This window comes from Eptatretus burgeri, chromosome 9 (assembly GCF_056783735.1).
Source record: "Eptatretus burgeri isolate ZD-2024b chromosome 9, Ebu_testis_v1, whole genome shotgun sequence".
Lineage (NCBI taxonomy): Eukaryota > Metazoa > Chordata > Myxini > Myxiniformes > Myxinidae > Eptatretus > Eptatretus burgeri.
In genome coordinates, this window is record NC_140969.1 from 40427070 (window position 1) to 40447069 (window position 20000).

The 20000-nt window shown below is 40.7% G+C and overlaps 1 protein-coding gene across 4 annotated transcripts in view; it reads right to left on the bottom strand.

Moving 5' to 3' along the window:
- The window catches only part of PARP2 (poly(ADP-ribose) polymerase 2), a 141682-nt gene that overhangs the window by 47653 nt on the left and 74029 nt on the right, over positions 1-20000 (bottom strand). For 2 of the 4 annotated variants that reach the window (XM_085894897.1, XM_085894895.1), the window contains exons 9-16: positions 19898-20000; positions 17345-17408; positions 12999-13136; positions 12761-12888; positions 12420-12519; positions 12185-12283; positions 8959-9083; positions 1001-1171 (exon numbers count right to left, since the gene is read on the bottom strand). The exon at positions 19898-20000 is cut by the window's right edge and continues 36 nt beyond it. In XM_085894897.1, coding sequence (XP_085751023.1) covers positions 1006-1171; positions 8959-9083; positions 12185-12283; positions 12420-12519; positions 12761-12888; positions 12999-13136; positions 17345-17408; positions 19898-20000 — 923 coding nt within the window. In that variant the 3' untranslated portion in view covers positions 1001-1005. Of the gene's footprint in view, positions 1-763; positions 1172-8958; positions 9084-12184; positions 12284-12419; positions 12520-12760; positions 12889-12998; positions 13137-17344; positions 17409-19897 lie in introns of those variants that run through there. The other 2 variants (XM_085894894.1, XM_085894898.1) reach the window with 1 other exon arrangement.

Below are 20000 nucleotides of genomic sequence, written 5' to 3' on the forward strand. Positions count from 1 at the left end.
TGGTGTTTCACAGACAGGGTGATTTATCAATGTTTGTGCTGTCCATCAGACAAACGTTAAACGAGCATCCTGTCTGCTGGCATTTGTTGGTGGGTGTTAGGACCCCATGGTGTCCTTCACAAAGAGTATGCAAGCTATCACTGGCACCATGGCCAAATTCCAAATTCCTGCCCTAACCTGCAGATTCTGATTTGAAGATGAATGGGAAATGTACTTGTTGGAATAAAAAAAAAGCACAGTTGTTGATTGTCTGGTAATCAAAAACTAGGTAACCTAAAAGCGAGCTCATACTTCTTGTTATATAATCGTGTGAAGCATACAAAACAAAATTTGTCAGAGATGCGACTTTTCACAAGTAATGTGCGATAAATTTTCACCATTTAACATACATCAAAATAGATCATTTCAAATGACAGCTTCAGGTGTATCATATGCTTTGTTTCAGCCAATCATACTTTTCGTACAGGGTGTGTGATAGTAAATCATGTGTTTTACATGTTGAAGGTGTGAGAAAATGAGAAAGGGGACAGAATGGAGAAGCGAAGGTGTATAAGTTGGAATATAGATAGTGTCATTTCATAAAAGTAAAAAATACATGGAGTCATAAAGTTTTTCCAAAATGTATAAGAATGGTCCTGCACCAGGTGAAACAACAGACAAAACATCCTTTACTATTTTTTTTTCCTGTGAATGCATTTGGTCAGAAATAGCTTTATAGCATCCCGTGCAAATGATCAAAACAAACGGATGTGTCGTATTATAAAATTAACTTTCAACTCAATCATATTAATCTCATTTCAGCTTCAACAAAGAGCAATTCAACACACCTTTGGAACTGAGGGAGTGCATATAGTGTTTATTAATTACAAGCTGTTTAATGATACCATGAACCCAATGGCATTGTTGATATTTAATGGCTCCTAATGCACTTAAAACATAAATGAAAAACACAGATGCAAGCACAGCCTACGAAGGGAATATAATATGAGCAAGTCATTACCTCGACTACCAAGCCGACGTGAAGTTGAAACGGATATGTAGCAGGTATGCCATGCGCACCTGTTCTGGACGATACACGACAAACTCATTGTACAATAGAGTAGGCAAGGAGCCCTTGGAGTTGTCAGTCTTCAAAGCAGCCACAGGGCCGAGAGGTACCACTGCTCCGTCCCTAATGCAAAACCAAAAACATGTAAACTGCAATGTAGAAGACCAAAAAGTCTGAGGAAGAACAAAAAGATAATGTCAAAAAACCCAGCTTAAATCACATGGACGAGTAAAAAGGTAACTGATACAAGTCCTAAAGATTAAGATGCCTATATTGTTAACATTAGGCAGGGTTGCTTTGTTGATTGATTATCTTTTTATCTCAATTGTCAGTTTGTTGACCGTGCCAATGAAACAAAAACCGCAATGACTGATAAACAAGCATCAATGTGAAAGCTTACACATAGGAAAAGACTGCAAGGACCATCTTACGTGTGTCATATCCATATCCCATGCATTATCTATTTTAGTTGTTCTATCTCATTAACTAACAAGAAAGCATTTTAAAATGTAAAGCTCATCCACTTTGCACTCTAAGTAAAGTTGAAGAAAACGAATTTTTTAAATTATACATTTTATTAATTTGTGTTCTCCATATTCATATGATAAAGATAGCCTGGTGTTGGGCGCAGTGGTTAGGGCAGCGGCTTGGGATCTAAAAGGTCCTGAGTTCAAGTCCCGTTGAGCCACTGAATTAATACACCAGGGGGTTGACTCAGCCTGTCATCCTTCCGAGGTCGGCGAAGTGAGTACCAGTGTACTGGGCCGGTGTATACCCCGGTTAAAATAGGTGTACCATATCCCTGTGTCGTAAGAGGCGACCAGGGTTGCATCAGGAAGGGCATCCGGCGTAAAACATGTGCCAAATCTCTATGCAGATCATACGGATGATCCGCTGTGGCGACCCTTAACGGGAGCAGCCGAAAGAAGAAGAAGATATTCATATAATAAAGGTTTGTTGAAGATTTGATGACAAAAGCTCAATTGGTAAAAAATGTTATGGCCTGGACAGACACACTGAAGCACAATCTATAATAATAATAATAATAATAATAATAATAATAATAATAATAACAACAATAATAACAAGAAAAAGAACAACCAGAGATTGCGGACCCTTGCCAGGACTTGTTTTGTGTGGTGTGTTGTGTGGCGTATTTTGTGCGGCGTTTGTACACTGGTGTGCTGTGTAATTAATAAGAGACATAATTAGAACTGCCACTTTATAAATGCTGGCAGTGATGACTGGTTCAGCCATTTTAGAGAAGATTTTTGAAGGTTTTTTTTTTTTAAACAATATGGCTGCCGAATCACGTGACCGATGACGCCATCAAATATTTTGTGAACATTTTATCCCTAGATGACCCTTAAAAAATGTTCATACTGATCATATGTAGCATTCTCCAAATACAATTATGATGTCATAACGAAGGCACCGATGAGGTCACAAAAAAAAATCACACTCATTCCCCATGAGGAGTACTTGCGATGTGCCAAGTTCCTTCCTTGGTGTGGTTTCAGAGATAGAGGTCCAAAGTTTTCCCGTTTTTCCAACATGGCTGCTACACTACGTGACCTATAACATCATAATTATCATTAAAACATTCTACGTGAGTAGTCGCACCAATGGTGAAAACTTTGTCTCAATCCGCCAAGTGGTTGCGAAGAAAAACACGAAAGTTCTGTGCAGACAAACACAAAAATAAACAAAACAGCCAAACAAACAAGAAGAAGACATCGTGCAGAGCACTATACTTGCAAAATCCATAAAACAAATTTGACCTAAAAAATAATTGGTGATTGAATTAAATGACCAAATATGCAACTCCTTCAAATTTCAAGTGAATCGGATGAAAACTGACAATTTTAGAAAATAGGTCTATGTTGACCTTTTGGCCGATGTGGACCTCCAAAAGAATTGGTAGTTGAATTCAGTGACCTGAAATATAAATCCTCTTCAAATTTCAAGTCAATCAGATGAAAATTGAGGATTTTAGAAATCCCACCAAAGTTGTTGGCATTTGGCCTATGTTGACCTTTTGACCTCAAAAACAATAAGCTTCTTCCTTATAACAAACTCTACCATCTGGTGATGTTTCGTGAAGATCGGTTTAAAATTGTGACCTGCAGGTGACAAACAGACAGAATAACAAAATCGACTAGCCAATGTACTATACTTGCGAAATCGAACAAACAGATCCAAATGCAATACCCTCTACTTCAGCTAGGGCAACAAGCTTTGCAATACATGTGTTTGGGTCAATTTAAACACCCCATTGGAAGATAATTATAATTTATGGCTTACCTTCATGAAAGGCTTATCCTTGGTCAACCCAACTTCACCTCACAGGAGTCTTAAGGCCCAGTCACACCTTGACGTTTTAGCCAGCTTATGCCGATTTTTGGAAAATTTGTCTAAAACGCTGGTACACGTCAAATACGTTATGGGTAAGTTTTGATAACATTGAGAGCACGCTGAAAAACACTGCCATACGTCGTTGTACGCTGGCTTTAAACGTTGTACTTTTCGGTTGTCCTCAAATTTTCCATGCTTGAAATTTTAAGACTTATGCCAGCGTATGACTCACACGTTCCGCATAACGCTGGCCATAAGTTGTAGGCACGTCACGCGATCGTTGACACACGTTACTTGTAAGTTACTCATAAGTCGAAACACGTCGAGGTAATGTTTAGCTTACCCGAAACTTATTTCTAACCTATGAGTAACGTGTTCTACTCACGTTACGCGATCGGTGACACACATCGACACACGTTACTTGAAAGGTACTCATAAGTCGAAACACATCAAGGTAATGGTTAGCGTCAGTGTTCCAGACTTCCTGGTTTTATTTTATTTTATTTTTTCTTCCTTCCTTCGGTATGATGGTGATTTTGACACTTCGATTTCTAGTGCGGTTATAATATAATATAATTAATAGGCTGCCGCTCAACGATTTAAATCATAACCGCAGTGTACACTGAACACCGTCATACTGAAGAAAATAAAAAACCGGGAGTATGGAACACTGACGCTAACCATTACCTTGACGTGTTTCGACTTATGAGCACCTTATAAGTAACGTGTGTCGATGTGTGTCAACGATCGCATATCGTGCGTACAACTTATTCCCATCGCATGCGGAGCATGTGTCATACGGCAAGTACGTCGTAAAATTTTCAACATGTTTAAAATTACAAGACGTACTCCGTATGATAGCGTACTTTAGCATTCTATTCACGCATACCAAACTTACCCATACCGTATTTGACGTGCGCCAGCGTTTTAGATGCATTTTTCAGAGGTCGGCATACGCTGGCAACATCGCCAAGGTGTGACTGCGATATTGACACTTCCATTTCTGCGGCGGTTATGATTTGAATCGTTGTGCGGCAGCCTTTTCATAACTTACGCCACGTCATCGTCGGCGATGCGTGTAGCGCGCTATGCCTAAGTTAGACTATCGTTGCGCATAGGTTGTGAAGGCCGACAACAGGTTCAGCATTCGTTGGTATAAGTTATCTATAACACAACGAAACGTTCTGTGTCCGTTACTAATACGTTATGCATAAGACCAAGTCGTTATGAATATGTCCGAATCTTTAAAAAAAAAACATCAAAAGTTCAACGTAAGCCAGCGTTTTACATACATTTTAATACGTTGCCATTGCTGGCTAAAACGTCAAGGTGTGACTGGGCCTTTAGCCACCATTTTGATTCTGCCTACTAAAAATGCCTTGCCTTGGAAACACGATATACTCTCAAAAACTAATTAAAATATATCGTCAAAATATGAGTTTGGATTGAGGATCGGATGTCGTGGACTAAACAAGTGTAAAAATCTGATGTGAAATCTGAAAATTTAAAGAAATTACTGATACTTATAACTAAGCATATCTTATTAGCTTTAAGCAAGGCTGTTCACCTTCCTTCTCCATACCTACACAAGAAAATGTGAAATTGTCAAAGCATTGAACTTAACTTTTTGTCCTGTTATGTTTTTCCCAAAGTGTAACTTCACTGAGTGCAACAAAAATAATAAAGCAGGCAAATGTGACCACGGCGTGAGCAGTGGGTGTGGCGACCGTGGCTGGTTCTCCATGGGGAAATCGTCAGAGTGAGGAAGGCAAAATAAATTGGAGGATTACAAGGTGTAAAACAATGGGATGAGTGAACTGCGAGTTCAAGAGAGAATTGAAAAATGTTCACAGTAGCTACAAAGCAATGAATCCACACATCATGGCAGGATGTCAACTCACTCGAAGCTGTATAGCCTGGGTTCGAATTGTTTCACCTTTTTGTGCGATTTACTTTCATTTAGGATGTTATTTCATTTAATTTGGAGCTTGGTGCGATGTTATCTTCTATATAAAAGCAAACGAGACGTTTGTTTGTTTGTGATGTTAATCTTCTGAACTTCCAGGATTAATCGCCACAAAACTTTGTCAGATCACATTTTTAACTACGATACACCTTATTATGGGTTTTCAACTCATTTTCTCCCAATTCATAACTTATAAACACACGAGCCACCACCTGTCGCAGGGAAGGGATGGGAGTCCAGAGAGAGAGGGTGGTGGGTGGAAGGAAGGAGTGGGGGTGGGGTGGGAGGAGAGAGGGTAATGGGTGGGGTGAGAGTCTGGAGGGAAGGAGGAGTGGGATGGGAAGAGGAAGTGGTTGGGGTGTGATGAGGGAGGGGAAGAGGTAGAATGGGAGTAAGGAGGGGGGTGGGGTTAGAAGAGGGAAGGGGTATGAGTCCAGAGGGGGTGGGGTTGGGTCGGAGTACAGAGGGAGGAGTGGGTTGGGAGGAGGCAGGGGAAATGGTGGGAGGGGCCCGGCGTTTCCTCATGGTAAATAAAGAAACACGGAAGCGATTAAAAAAAAACACAGGGAGTCTGAGGCTTGACTTGTTGCGGATGGGCTGATAAGGCCTATATGTACTCATTGTGACTTTTCCTTTCACATTTTGACCTAATTTTTTTCCATACTCTCAAAATAAAGGTTTGTTAAAAAATTGATGAAAAAATTACCCCCGTGTGGGGGTGACGGTCATCTCTATAATACCACAAGTTCTCAATGTTCAGTTCAGGTAACCGCGAAACAGTCCAAACTAACCGTTTAGATTGAAATAGTTCACAGAGATACACTAGGATAATACTACCAATGACATAATTAATAAATATGTATTGTTCATTTAGTACCCGGATTAACACATCAGAATCACCAGTAAGTGCAATTCGTGGTTTTCCAGTCCGTCCACTCTCTGGGGACATTTCACTTCCGGTTGTAGAAAAAAAAAACGAAAAAATAGGCTTAGCTCTCGGAGATTATGATAATCCTGTAGATTATTCTTCACTGATTATAATGCAACTTTCACAATGAAAATTGGTCAAGTATTTATAGAGATATTGAGGTTTGAAAAATCGTGAGAGCTAGCAAATTCATTAATTATTAATTCCACAGAAGTTTTGTGACACTGCACAAAGTAACGTCAGGTATGAAAAAACATTTTGTATGCCAGATTCATTAATTATTCATTCATTAATTATGGAATGTACTCATTGATATATTAATCAGAAAGCCAAAAGCATGTAGCATAATTTATCACTTATCCCCTCATCTGGGATCCGTGGCCTCGCCCCACAGCCTGCAGCCCTATGTCCGCCGGTGATTATGTTAGATATCGGCACGATCGAGAGGAGCCTGCGAATTATCCCTGCTGGTGCACTGAATTGATGCAATCGTTCAGCCAGAATATTCGTTGTCAAGATGTTGCGTGATTAAATCACCAATACAGTCACTCAAATTTATACCGCCGACATACTTCTTAACAATCACCTTCGCCCCAGAAACCACAGTCAATCTGAACCACGCTGTCCACTGCTCAGACGCTATGACTGGACTACTGCGCAGTTCTACTACACAGTTTGGTTAAAGATGACTTGGCATTTTGGCACATGCGCACGAAATTATATTTTGAAAATAAATGCCGACGTTTAGATTTCGGGTTTTGAAACTTTTGCACCTTCGGCGGAAAATGTATAAATATAAAAGGCTAAAAATGTGTTTTATATTTATATTTCATTTCTCCTTCCTTCCTTCTTTGCGAATCGCATCGGCGTTTTTGGCCATCTTCCAGATCACGTGACGATCAAACGGGAAGGAAATTCAAAAATCTGTCCGGTTAGATACAAGATAATATTTTTACAATCATAATCAATAAACAGTTGCCGAATATCTTGTAGAATGGCAGACGAGATAGGTTTTGAAAATGGCGATTTTTATAACTTACGTGACCTCATCCCTGACCTTGAACCTGGACAAAAGTTATATCGTTGTGCAACACTCATCGACCTCTACCGACATACTAAGTTTCATCAAGATCGGAAAGAAAAATTGTTGACTTACGGACGGACATTTGGTCCGGCTTTATTAGGTCATCTCGGTAGAGATGACCTAAAAAGCTCAAATGGTAAAAATGTTATGGCCTAGACAGGTAGACAGTTATTATCATTATGTACCTTTATCATCATGATTATCACTGCGTATAATCGTTTTCCCTGCCAAGAAATAAACAGTTTACGGGAAGGGATTTCCATATTATAGCACTTTCCCCCAAGCAACCACATTCTCAGAAGTCGTCTCCAAGGTGAAAAAAACCCACGGTCTCACGCTTGACATGCTGCGGCTAGCCTAATAAGGACTACGTATTGTCACTGTGTCTTTGTGCTTTCGGATTTTGACCCAATTTTTTTTTTCCCAATATTCTCATAATAAAGGTTTGTTGAAAATTTGATGACAAAAGCTCAAAATGGTAAAATAAAAAATAAATAAATAAAAATACACCCGTGCGGGAATGACGGTCATCTCTGCGAGAAACAAGATCAGCTGCTATGCAATGACACCATTCACTAACCTTTACCATGCCCAGTAGAGAATATATAGCCTCCTGAAGGTAGGGCAGTTTTTGCAAACTTTGAAGTCACGTGACGCGAAAACGAAAGGGAATATCGACAATCCGGCCTGACCAAATTTAGATATTGTCCCATAGATTCATATGCCACAATCAAATTCAAGATCGCATGAGAAATGGCGGAGGAGATAGAATTTGAAAATCGTCATTTTCGCAACTTCAAAGGCCTCGTGACCTTGACCTTGAAAGTCATACCATCGTGTACATCTCATCGACCTCTATCAGGATCACTAATGACCAGATCTCCCGCTTCAACTTAATTGTGAACGGACGGACGGACGGACAGATCGAAGGACATCGACACCCATATTATTAGGTAATGCTCGAAGAGATGACATAAAAAGACGAGTTGGCATACATTTGATAAATTTGATCGGCCCACCCAAAAGCCCATTTAAATAAAATTTCCCCAGACCAACATATGACAAACATGTGATTACAGATGAGGGAGCTCACACCTCTGAGGAAAGAATCGTGAAAGTGATTGAAAAAAGTTAGGAGGTGCTGAATGAAGGAAAATTGCTCTTGTGTGGAGAAAAAGGTGAACCCTCACAGAGTCCGTGAGACAAAAACGTCGTGCAATGTGAAAGGTATTATATTGTCAGTGCATGTCTTCATTGCTGTTAATGTTGGCTTGCTAATCCGTCAAAAATCATGCAATGATTGAATCGAATATGGAAGAATTGATTCAGCTTTGACATCAGTTGAAAAAAAAGCAAATATTTGTTCATAAAATCCATGCTGATGATCAACCAACAATTAAAAACATGCTACAAATCAAGCCCCAGAGAAGTTATAATCACCATAAAAATGTAACAAAAAGGGAAACAAGATTGAAGTGGAATTGGAGTTCTACAATTCCCAAGACCAGCAAAGACACCACCATTTAGGGCTTTACATTCCAGAGTCCCTGATAAGAGCTACTACAGAGTCTACGTACATTGTACAATAGTTTGTGGCATCTGGTGCGCTACGACCTATGCCCTTGGTGCTGTGCTTTCCTGCTGGCAGACGATCTGCATGGTAATCTGCAGCCATCAGTTCTTGGCATTCACCCAGTGCCACCTGCGAGGCAAGGCAGTAAATTGGTCCAAAGGCAGTTCGGTCACATCAAAATATCAAGGCTTTTAGACAACAAATTACTGAAATTTGTTTTATCTGACAACCCATTAGCTGGCCACTTTACTGAGCAACATACGGTAATTAAAGTAACACGATTAATGTAACATACTGAGCAACATAATTGCTCATTGTTGTGTTCGTACCTGTGTGCGGTTCAGCTGGGTTTGAGAATTGAGCCTCAAGGCACAATCTCTCATTAGTGTATACCTGGTATTTGTTGCGCATGATCCTCAATGACCCTAAATCAGGTTGCTGTAAACATTTAATCCACCGGATGGCAGAATATGAATTAATTTTTTTTACATTTTCTTGTGTAGGTATGGAGAAGGTCGAGACTTTGTGGATGATTCATAAATGGTGCTTTGGGTCACTTGAGACAATGAAATGCTGCCTAAAAAGGCAATGCTGCCCAGACTTTCCTGATCCAATAAAATGGCCATAAAACTGCGATAACATTAATTAAGCCTCCCCTATAGAATAGGAGAGATGTAGAGCTGTTGTAGGGTTAGTTTCTACAATTAGTGCCTCCAGTTTTAATAATACCTCTGAGTTTCTTAGACCCTCTCGGAGGACTAAACCACCATTGAAGTTTTTTTTTTTTCTTCCTTTTTTTCTGAGAATGTCCGAGCTGTATCTTTGGGAGCTTCGGAATTAAAACTTTCATCAATAATGGGAATAAAAGTTATGTGGGGTTGACATAATTTTTTGTATCCTGACAATTTTAAGGTCATGACCGAATTATCGACAATTTAACATTTTTCACCAAAACTCGATGAAGGCTAGTCTGACCACAATGAAATTGCCATCTCTAGATAGCCGAGAGCAGTGATCTTCACTATTTTTTTTTAGAGGAGGGCCACTTTTGTTGATAAGACATCAGTGTGAGAGCTGCCACACTGCCTGCAGGAGTCCATAATGGCTGCTCTTAGGCCACGCCTCCACATATCTTCTTTGTTGTGCATAACTGGGTTGCAAGCATCATTGTTGGATTCAAATGATTGTTCCAATGCGGAGCAAGCAAAAGTAACCTCACTGCATCAGGAGACTCTCGTTCGGGTATACCTGGTATTTGTTGTACGTTGCTCAGTAAAGTGGCCAACCATCTCCTGATGTCGTGATGTTACTTTTTGCTTGCTCTGCATTGGAACAATCATTTGAAACCATTGGGTCAATCTGATAGCATTTATGGTGGATTATGATGGGGTGTTTTCACATTTGTGTATTATCGGCCACACGTCAGGGGGTGTACTTTCGGCCACCAGCAGCCGCCGGTGGCTCACGGACCATGCAATGAAGAACAGAGGCCTAGAACATGGCACATTTATGCTTAATTCACATCATGCCCCTCCAGGTTAAAGGTTAAGGTCAAACGGCAGCCCAAAAAAAAGAAACATTTTTTTTGTCATCGTTCAATTTTTGCCAATGTGGAATCTTAAAGACCGCTTGGCCTTCCAAGATGTTTTTGCATCATAATATTGAATCTGCACTGAAGTTGTGCACCTGATATTTGATTAGTGTCCTTGATCTACCTTTTTCAGATTGTCACCAAATTAACAAAAAACACCTTTTTGATCATAACTTGAATAATTTTCCTACGATTTTCATGATGTTGAGTTTTATGGATAGATTGTAGATGAGGACACATTTTCTAAATTTACACTATCCCTAAATGGTGAAGGTCAAGGTCATATTGCGGTCTGGAAACAATATGTCCATCATAGGATTGCGCGTGTCAGGGGAGGCTTATTTACCCTTGGTGATCGCTTTGTGATCGCAGATATCTAGTTGTTGCTGTCATTGCTAGATATGAAGACTAGGTCGAGCAAAGATGCAATTGGTTGTAAAAGAAGAAACAATGCAGGAAAACAAGCTCGAATGAGCTAAGATCTTCGTCCTCTTAATGATGACGTCATAAAAAGGAATATGACGTCATTGTGATGCATCAGGTTTGCGATAAACTATCTGTGCTAATGCCCGGCCTGATTGCCGCAAACAAAATTCAAACAGCTTGCCTAGTTTCGGAGATAATGGTATAGGCGATTTCCATTAGTGGTGACATTATGACGTCAACTTTTTTTCGAGGAAGAATTTCCAAATTCAGAGATGGTTACTGCCTGCGCGTGGGCTTTCTGCATATACATGGCAAGTTTCACGAAGATCCGATGAAAACTCTGGGTTGTGAAACAAAAAATGTCAAAAAATAGGAATGACGTCATAAAAATGGATATGATGTCGTAGTGATGTATCATATTTGCGGTAATTCATCTCTGCTAATGCCCTGTTCGAGTCCCGCAAACAGAATTCAAAATGCTTGCCGAGTTTCAGAGATAATTTTTTAGGCGATTTCCATTTGCGGAGATATTTTGATGTCATAACTATTTTTTATCGGAGGAATTTTCAAAATCGGAGATGGTTACTGTCTGCGCAGGGTATTTTTACATATATATGCCAAGTTTCAGGAAGTTTCGATGAAAACTTTTGGCTGTGAAACAAACAAACAAAAAATGTCAAAAAATAGGAATGACGTCATAAAAATTGATTTGTCATCGTGATGTATCATATGTGCGGTAATTCATCTCTGCTAATGCCCTGTTCGAGTCCCGCAAACAGAATTCAAAAAGCTTGCCAAGTTTCGGAGATAATGTTTTAGGCGATTTCCATTAGCGGAAATATTTTTACGTCATAACTTGTTTTTCTAGGAGGAATTTTCAAAATCGGAGATGGTTACTGTCTGCTCAGGGTATTTTTACATATATACGCCAAGTTTCAGGAAGTTTCGATGAAAACTGGAGGCTGTGAAACAAAAAAGTCCACAAGAACAACAACGTAAGTAAGACTTCGAGATCCTCCACGAGGATCTAAAAAAACAAATTAATATATTTTTCCTTGCCTGAGCATTATTACAAATGGTTTTCTGACTTCAATTAAACGTTTTCATCAATGAAATTTTCAATACTCTCTGACATCAAGATCATTACAATTTTAGTTTTTTTTAAACACAAAATATTATGAAATTTATCACAACCTAAAGAAGGGTATCAAACCTCAGAGAGCAGAAGAAAGCCCCGGTCGTTCTGCATTGTAGCAAAGCAGTAGTTGGCACTCTTGGAAGACATATCGGCAAAATACATGCCTTTGCCAAACTGCACACGGATCGAAAGACATGTGGATCACTTAGTGTCTATCACATACAGTCAGCACAATTAAATGAATATGATTAACCAGGTTCAATTCCATTCATATTTGATCTGGACCCATTTCTGGGGTTCAAAACTTTACCATATAGCCTGTAATGGGTGCTTCAGGTGGTGCGATCTGCAGACCTTGGCTCAGGATTCCAATCCAATTGGAAAGGCGTGAGCCGTGCCACAGCAGCATGCTGCAAAAGATGATCAAAGGTCACAGTTTGGATCGACGGGGCATCCGGCACAACATCGGCACAAAAAGGCCATCATGGCAACCATGCCAATTATAGCAGAATCAGACTGGAAAGGTTATATTATTTATTGGTGTGAGAGTGGGGAATGTGGGGGAGAGGGAAAGGGGAGGGAGGGGATACAACTTTCATTCTACCAATGATGATAAAGTGAGATTGTGACAGGCAGATATGAAAAACCTACCAGTTACCGATGTCAGAAAGGAACCGCTCCCTCTCACCCTCACGCTCCACAGCAAACAGGTCGATGATACTCATGGTGTAAGCCATATGAGTCTTTGCATGGGTCGTTTTTAGGTACTTCTCAATTATCTATATTGTACAGACAAATTATTATAATACTTGGCTTCGCAATCGCATGCAGTTAAGTCATGAAAGAAAATGCTGAAATCTACCCATGATGTGGGAAATGGCATGCCCACCTGAAACTCGGAACTACTGGGATCCACAGGGTTTAGCTGGCAGTGTAGAGCACGGTAGTGTGCATCGACTGGATGCTCCAGCACACCTGCTTCATCGGACCCCAGTAACTTCACAGCAACTTCTATGTCACGTAACACCTAAAATAAAAAAAATAAATAAATAAGGTGAACAAGCTGATTTGCTTGGCGTTCCCATCTAAATCCATGGTCCATAGTGATCCCATAAGCTGGTTAAACAGCAATATTATTCCCAGTGACTTCTATTGTTTTACTCTTTCATGTGGAACATGCACAAGAAATATTAATTCTCAGTAGCTTCTTCTTCTTGCATATGGCAGCTTGGCTGCAGGGTAGCCATCATTTTGTTGGGGCACAATGTGGGGGAAAATTTTATATTAATGTATTTTAAATTGTAACAAATGGAGTTTCAGAAATGTAACTTTTATGCTGCAAATTGAATTGGCTGTCATTTCTGGCCAAAAGACTTTTGCCCTAAATGATAAGAAATGTGTTGTTCTGGAGCAGAGTGACCGAGCTGATAAATGAACCTTTGCTTAGAAATGTACGAAGTGGCTTTTAGTCTAAAGGACACGTCTACAGTCTGGGTGAATATCCCCCAACCTCTCTCTCACAAAAGTATAAAATGCTTTGAAATCTAAAATTGTTTTCAATGCAAGCACGTGAGGAAGTATAGTTTCTCAGTGGCTTGTACTCCTTGGAACTGACCAAGTACCAAGCTAGAATAAAACTCTCTGATGTAATGTAGAAGTGAATTAAATCAGGTTGGTCTAACTGTTAACTAAAGTAAGAATAAATGAAATAGAACCAAATCATATTGCAATCAAATGGGGATTCTTAAGTTCATTGTACAAGGGTGGGAAGTGTATGGTGTATAATTAGGAAATAAATTGTTTCACAAGGAAGGACTGGTGTGGACATCAGTTTTATCAGTGTCGATAGGGTTTTTTGTAGGATTTTATAATCAAATCGGACAAACGTTAAACTCTGTCTGAAGTCAAATAGGATTCCACAATCGGCCAGTTAGAATCCTTCAGGAGGACAACGATCACAACAAGGTGGGTTTAAAAAATCCACATCAGTGGATTTTTACCAACTATGCTGCAAATGCTGTGCCCCGATACCAGTACACTGGTACTCATTTCATTGACCACGGAAGGATGACAGGCTGAGTCAACCACATCTGATGCTTATTCAGTGGCTGAGGGGGCTAGACCTCAGGACCCTATGATCCTAAGCCAGCCACCATAACCACTGAGCCAACATGAGGCTTTTATTCTCAGCAGCTGCAGAATAATAATGAAACACAACTAGATCAAAAGGTCAAACACAGGTCACACATTAGAAAATAAGACCTTTTAGGATAAGGTCATTTTGCAAGTTAACAGGTTTACCAAGGAGGTAAAATGGATGGTGACATATTTAGGGAGGAGATATACATATATTGTTATGGCTGTGGAAATTCGCAATACACCATAGAGGGTCCTTAGATCAGTTATGACGCTAAGTTTATGTGCAGATAGTTCCCCACCGTTGTTTAAAGGGAATTTGTGTGATTCATCGGGCTGCGACTCTTTGAGATAGCCGTTTTTCTTTATAGATCGTTATTTTGGATCAACCACACAACAACCACCTTAACCACAATGCCAACCACGCCACCATTACAACACCACTAACCACGCCGCCTCAACCACCACCACGTTGCCACCTCAGCAGGGTTGCGAGAAGCCTGACATTCGTCGGGAGAGAACGGACGACGGCCTCACCCCTCCCCCCCCCCAATGAAAAGCACATGCGGAAGAGACGCGGGGAGGCAGTTCTTATAACAAAAGAGCTGGGCCGATCTCTCCTGGAATTTTCCTCCCCCGCGCGCCGCGAAGGGAGGGGCGATGCGCCGTCGAGATAAAAAGGGCACGCGGAACGAGAGGTCGGGGAGTGGACGAGTGGGGCTGTGGGTCTGGAGGTCTGGAGGTAGTGGTCGCTCTCTGTCTGGGTCGTCGACACCACTCTCTCTCTCTGGTCCTGAAGCCCCTTCTGCCGTCCAGTCCTTTTTTGCTCGGCTGTGGGTCGTGGAAGCACCAGCAGCAACGCCGGAGAGAGCTCGCTGACCACGCCAGGGGCCCCGAGGACAGGCGCAGCTACGCAAGGCCGTGGAGAGTCGACGTCGCGACCTGCCCACCGTCGCGCCACGAGGGCGCGGGTAAGACCCTTCGGTCTCACGGGACCCGTTCGGTCCTCCAGGTCCCATGCCATAAAGGTTTACGAACCCCGTCTACCTCCCTGCCTATGGGGAGGGTTTTTCTTTGCTTTTGTATGACTGCTGTGGTGCCGTGTCCCGATAAGTAAACCTGTATAAGTGCATGTACATTCTCATTGTAGTCGGTTGTATTGCTTTCTGTTTGCTTGTCGCCTGTATATTGCATGACTGTATACGTGTGCTGTTTCAATAAATGTCCTTGTGTGAAATGTATCCCGTTCGTCGTCTTTTTCCCTTTTGAAAGTGCCATCTTGAATCGCGGAATAAATTAGTAGTAGGTTTTGAACACCCGGGTAAAGAAGAGAATCTGATTCGTCGAGGTCGGCGATAACACCGCTCGGTTATCACTGTAGCACGGAACGGACCGCTTAAGCGGTTCGTGTCCTCGGCTGACCTGCGGCGAGGTACGATTGCCCGGTCGACTACTCGCACAGGTACTTAGGTAGTTCGAATTTGGCGAGCAACCCTATCCTGCGCGGGTGGGCAATTGGTACCATCGTGGTGAGGTTAACCCCCACCCGTGACTGGCTCCTGGCGGTAGTTCCAGGAGGGTCACGACTGAATTGTCCGTCCGGTGGGTGACGCGGTTGCGATTGGAGTTACGCAATTGCTCGCACGCCAGGCGGGCCAGAATTCGTAACACTATATACATATATATATATATATATATATATATATATATATATATATATGTATGTATATATATATATGTATATGTATACACACACACACACACACACACACACACACACACACACTGTATATATATATATATATATATATATATATATATATATATATATATATATATATATATATATATATATATATATACACATATACTGTATATATATAAATATATATATACACATTTTGACTGGGATACCACTTCACTGATGATGTCATAATCAAAATGCTCTTATTCCCCATGGAGAAGAGTTATCAGGTGCCAAGTTTCAATTTGTCCATCTTGCAGTTGAGGAGATACAGAGGTCCAAATTTTTCCCATTTTTCCAATATGGCTGCCACCTCACATAACCTATGAAGTCAGAGTTATCATTAGAACGTTCGGTATGAAGTCACATCTTTGGTCAAAATTTCATTTCAATCGGATAAGCGGTTGCAGAGAAAACAGAGAACATTCACATGTACATACGTACGAACAAACGGACAACCCCAAAACAATGCCACTGGCGACATCGTCACGGAGGCATTAAAAAAATCTATTTGAATACTACAACAGTGTCTGTATTATCTGCTCTCTCACCGGCACATGCACCATCAGAAATTCCGTCAGTATAACTAACAATGTCTTACAATTCATTCAACTTACCTCACCTAAATTTACTTGCAACTATTATTCTGTTCAGCTCAGTCAAAAGTAAATTTTTTTTAGCGTTCAATATGCCGTATGACGTCACATCATCCCAGTGGTTGACGCTTACAGTCCAATCATCGCTGGATTGTTGCTGCTGTTCTTTGGATCTTCGGTCCAATCAAATGCCATGCCATCCCCATCCAACGCCCATCATTGATGCTTGTATTGGCAAGCTATGAATAAATGACCTGCATAAATGATGTGCCTGTGACTCTCAATGCAATAAGGCACAAGTATCGCTAAAAACGATACAATGTGTATAAAACAGTGCTCCTGTACAATGGGACAGATCACACTTTAGCCAGAGAGCCAGCACACGATGACCTACTCTTTTTGAAAGGCACCATGGGAGCCAATATAATCAAGGATTGCCCCAAAGAGAATGGTGGAAGGAACACCTGCTTAACATCGCTGTAATGCATTGATAGAACACCCTGCCGGCAAAGCACCAGAGTGAGTTTATTATTCAGCTGAAAATCAAATCCAGATGAACCAGGTCAAACTAGGAAAGTACAGTAACTCTCAGCTATCTTGTTAGCTCTAGCCAACAAGTAAATACATATTCACATGTGTCAGCACAGCTGAAGGCTAACGTATTAAGGCAGGAAGATGAAACAATATCAAATGTGATATGTAATAACTGAAGAAGTTTAATCAGAAAAGGGATTTAATCAGTTTGATGTGTAAAAGCACCTCCAACAGTTTGAGCTTTTCTTGGAGTTCATGCTTGCTGCAGATCAATGGAGGAGTTTTCATTCTAGGGACCAATAAGAGTAATCAGGTATGCTGGAGAAATGCTTGAAATGGTTTGGGGGTTGGGTGGTGTATGGGGACTGAGAAGGTAAAACAACTGTGCATTAAGAGTCAAGATCATGAAAGGATCAGAAGGGAATCACAGATCGAGGTTTTATAAAAGGTTAAGAAAAAGTGTGTGTGTGTGTTTGTGTTTGGAGGAGGGGGTGGAGGAAGTTAAAGTTTAGCAAGAAAAATACAGGAGAGGGAAATGAAGTGAGGGAAAGGGAGCTTGGAAGAAGAGGAAGAAATAGGTGGGGAAGTTTGAGGGGATTTGAAGGAGGGGGAGAGAGAAGGTATATATATATATATATATATATATATATATATATATATATATATATATATATATATATATATATATATATATATATATATATATATATATATATATAGAGAATGAGAGAATGAGAGAGAATGAGAGAATGAGAGAATGAGAGAATGAAAGAGAATGAGAGAATGAGAGAATGAGAGAATGAGAGAATGAGAGAATGAGAGAATGAGAGAATGAGAGAATGAGAGAATGAGAGAATGAGAGAATGAGAGAATGAGAGAATGAGAGAATGAGAGAATGAGAGAGAGAGAGAAGGAGAAAGAGAGAGAGAGAGAGAGAGAGAGAGAGAGAGAGAGAGAGAGAGAGAGAGAGAGAGAGAGAGAGAGAGACAGAGAGAGAGAGAGAGAGAGAGAGAGAGAGACAGAGAGGATGCACAGGGCAAATCTGAAAGGGGAGTGAAGATTTACACCATTTTTGGGGAAATAATGTACACTACTGGTCAAAAGTTTCAGAACACCCCCATTTTTCAGTTTTTATTGAAATTTAAGCAGTTCAAGTCCAGTGAATAACCTGAAATGGTACAAAGCTAAGCGGTAAACTGCCAGACGTGAAAAAAAAGTTTAGGTTTCCAAAAACTGAAAAATAATGTAAATTTCAGAGTTGATAAAAAAGTTCTTTTTTCAAGTTCCCTTTTCAGGGAACAAGTAATGGGTTAGCAACTGCAGCTGTTCTGCAGCAATGGAAGTAAAATAAACCTTTAAAGATGATGCCAACAATTCCTACGGGTGTCCCAACTTTTGATGATTAGTTACAAACCCTTTGTCTGCATAAAAACAGTGTTGGAACAGACTGTGTTGCTACACCCTCTGAAGCATTATTTGGCACTGCAGGAAGTAGTATATTGCGAGCATAATGGTGAGAAAAAGACAATCAACAAAGGAAGAGAGAAAGACCATTATAACCGTTAAAAGTGTAGGTCGTTCCTTTAGAGGGGAAATTGCAAAGAAGCCAAGGTGTCAGTGAGTACAGTTTCCTACACCATCAAAAGGCACTTGGAAACTGGAGGAAAGTTTGACAGGAAGAGGTCTGACAGACCCAAAGCCGCAACACAATCAGAACACAAGTTTCTGAGAGTCAACAGCTTGCGTGATAGGCGGCTCACAGCACAACAGCTTCAACCACAGCTTAACACTGGTCGAAGTAAGGAAGTCTCATTTTCAACTGTGAAGAGAAGACTTTGAGCTGCAGGTTTGGCAGGTCGAGTGGCAGTAAGAAAGCCATTGCTAAGATGACAAAATTAGAAAAAGAGGCTTGCCTGGGCCATGAAGCACCACCAGTGGACTACTGAAAACTGGAAGAAGGTCCTATGGACCAATGAATCAAAATTTGAAATCTTCGGTTCATCACACAGGGTTTTTGTACGCCGTCGAGTAGGCAAAAGGATTGTTCCTCAGTGTGTGACACCAACTGTCAAGCATGGAGGAGGAAGTGTGATGATCTTGGGCTCTTTTGCTGGATCCAGAGTCGGCGACTTGCACAGAGTGACTGGCACCCTGAACAAAAAGAGCGACCACAGCATTTTGCAGAGCCATGCAATACCCTCTGGTCTATGCCTAGTTGGTCAGGGGTTCATCCTACAGAAAGATAACGACCCAAAACATACCTCCAGGCTATGTCAGAACTAACTGAGAAGAAAAGAACAAGAGGGTAGGCTTCAAATCATGGAATGGCCAGCACAGTCTCCAGACTTAAACCCCATCGAGCTGGTTTGGGATGAACTGGACAGAAGGGTGAAAGCAAAGCAACCTACAAGTGCAACACATTTGTGGGAGCTTCAGCAACAGTGTTGGGAAGAACTTTCCAAACAATATTTGATTTCCATTGTAGAAAGAATGCCACGAGTATGTTCAGCTGTTATACCTGCAAAAGGTGGCTACTTTGATGAGTCAAAAATTTAGATTAAATTTTGTTCAACAAAACGATTCCATGATTTCTTTTTTATCTGCAATTGTTTATTTGTTCTCTGGTTTAATTTCAGAGTACATTGAAACATTGAACTGCTTAAATTTCAGTATAAACTGGATAAATGGGGGTGTTCTAAAACACTTGACCTGTAGTGTATATGTAAACAGTACATAAGTAAACAGAAGGATAAAGGGAAAGATATACAAAAAAGATACCCAAAATCGTGTGGAATACGTGTGTAGAAGTCATTGCAGGCGAGGAGTAAGATGCGATGTGATGCGCCAAGATGGAGCGCCTTTTCCACAGCACACAAGGCAG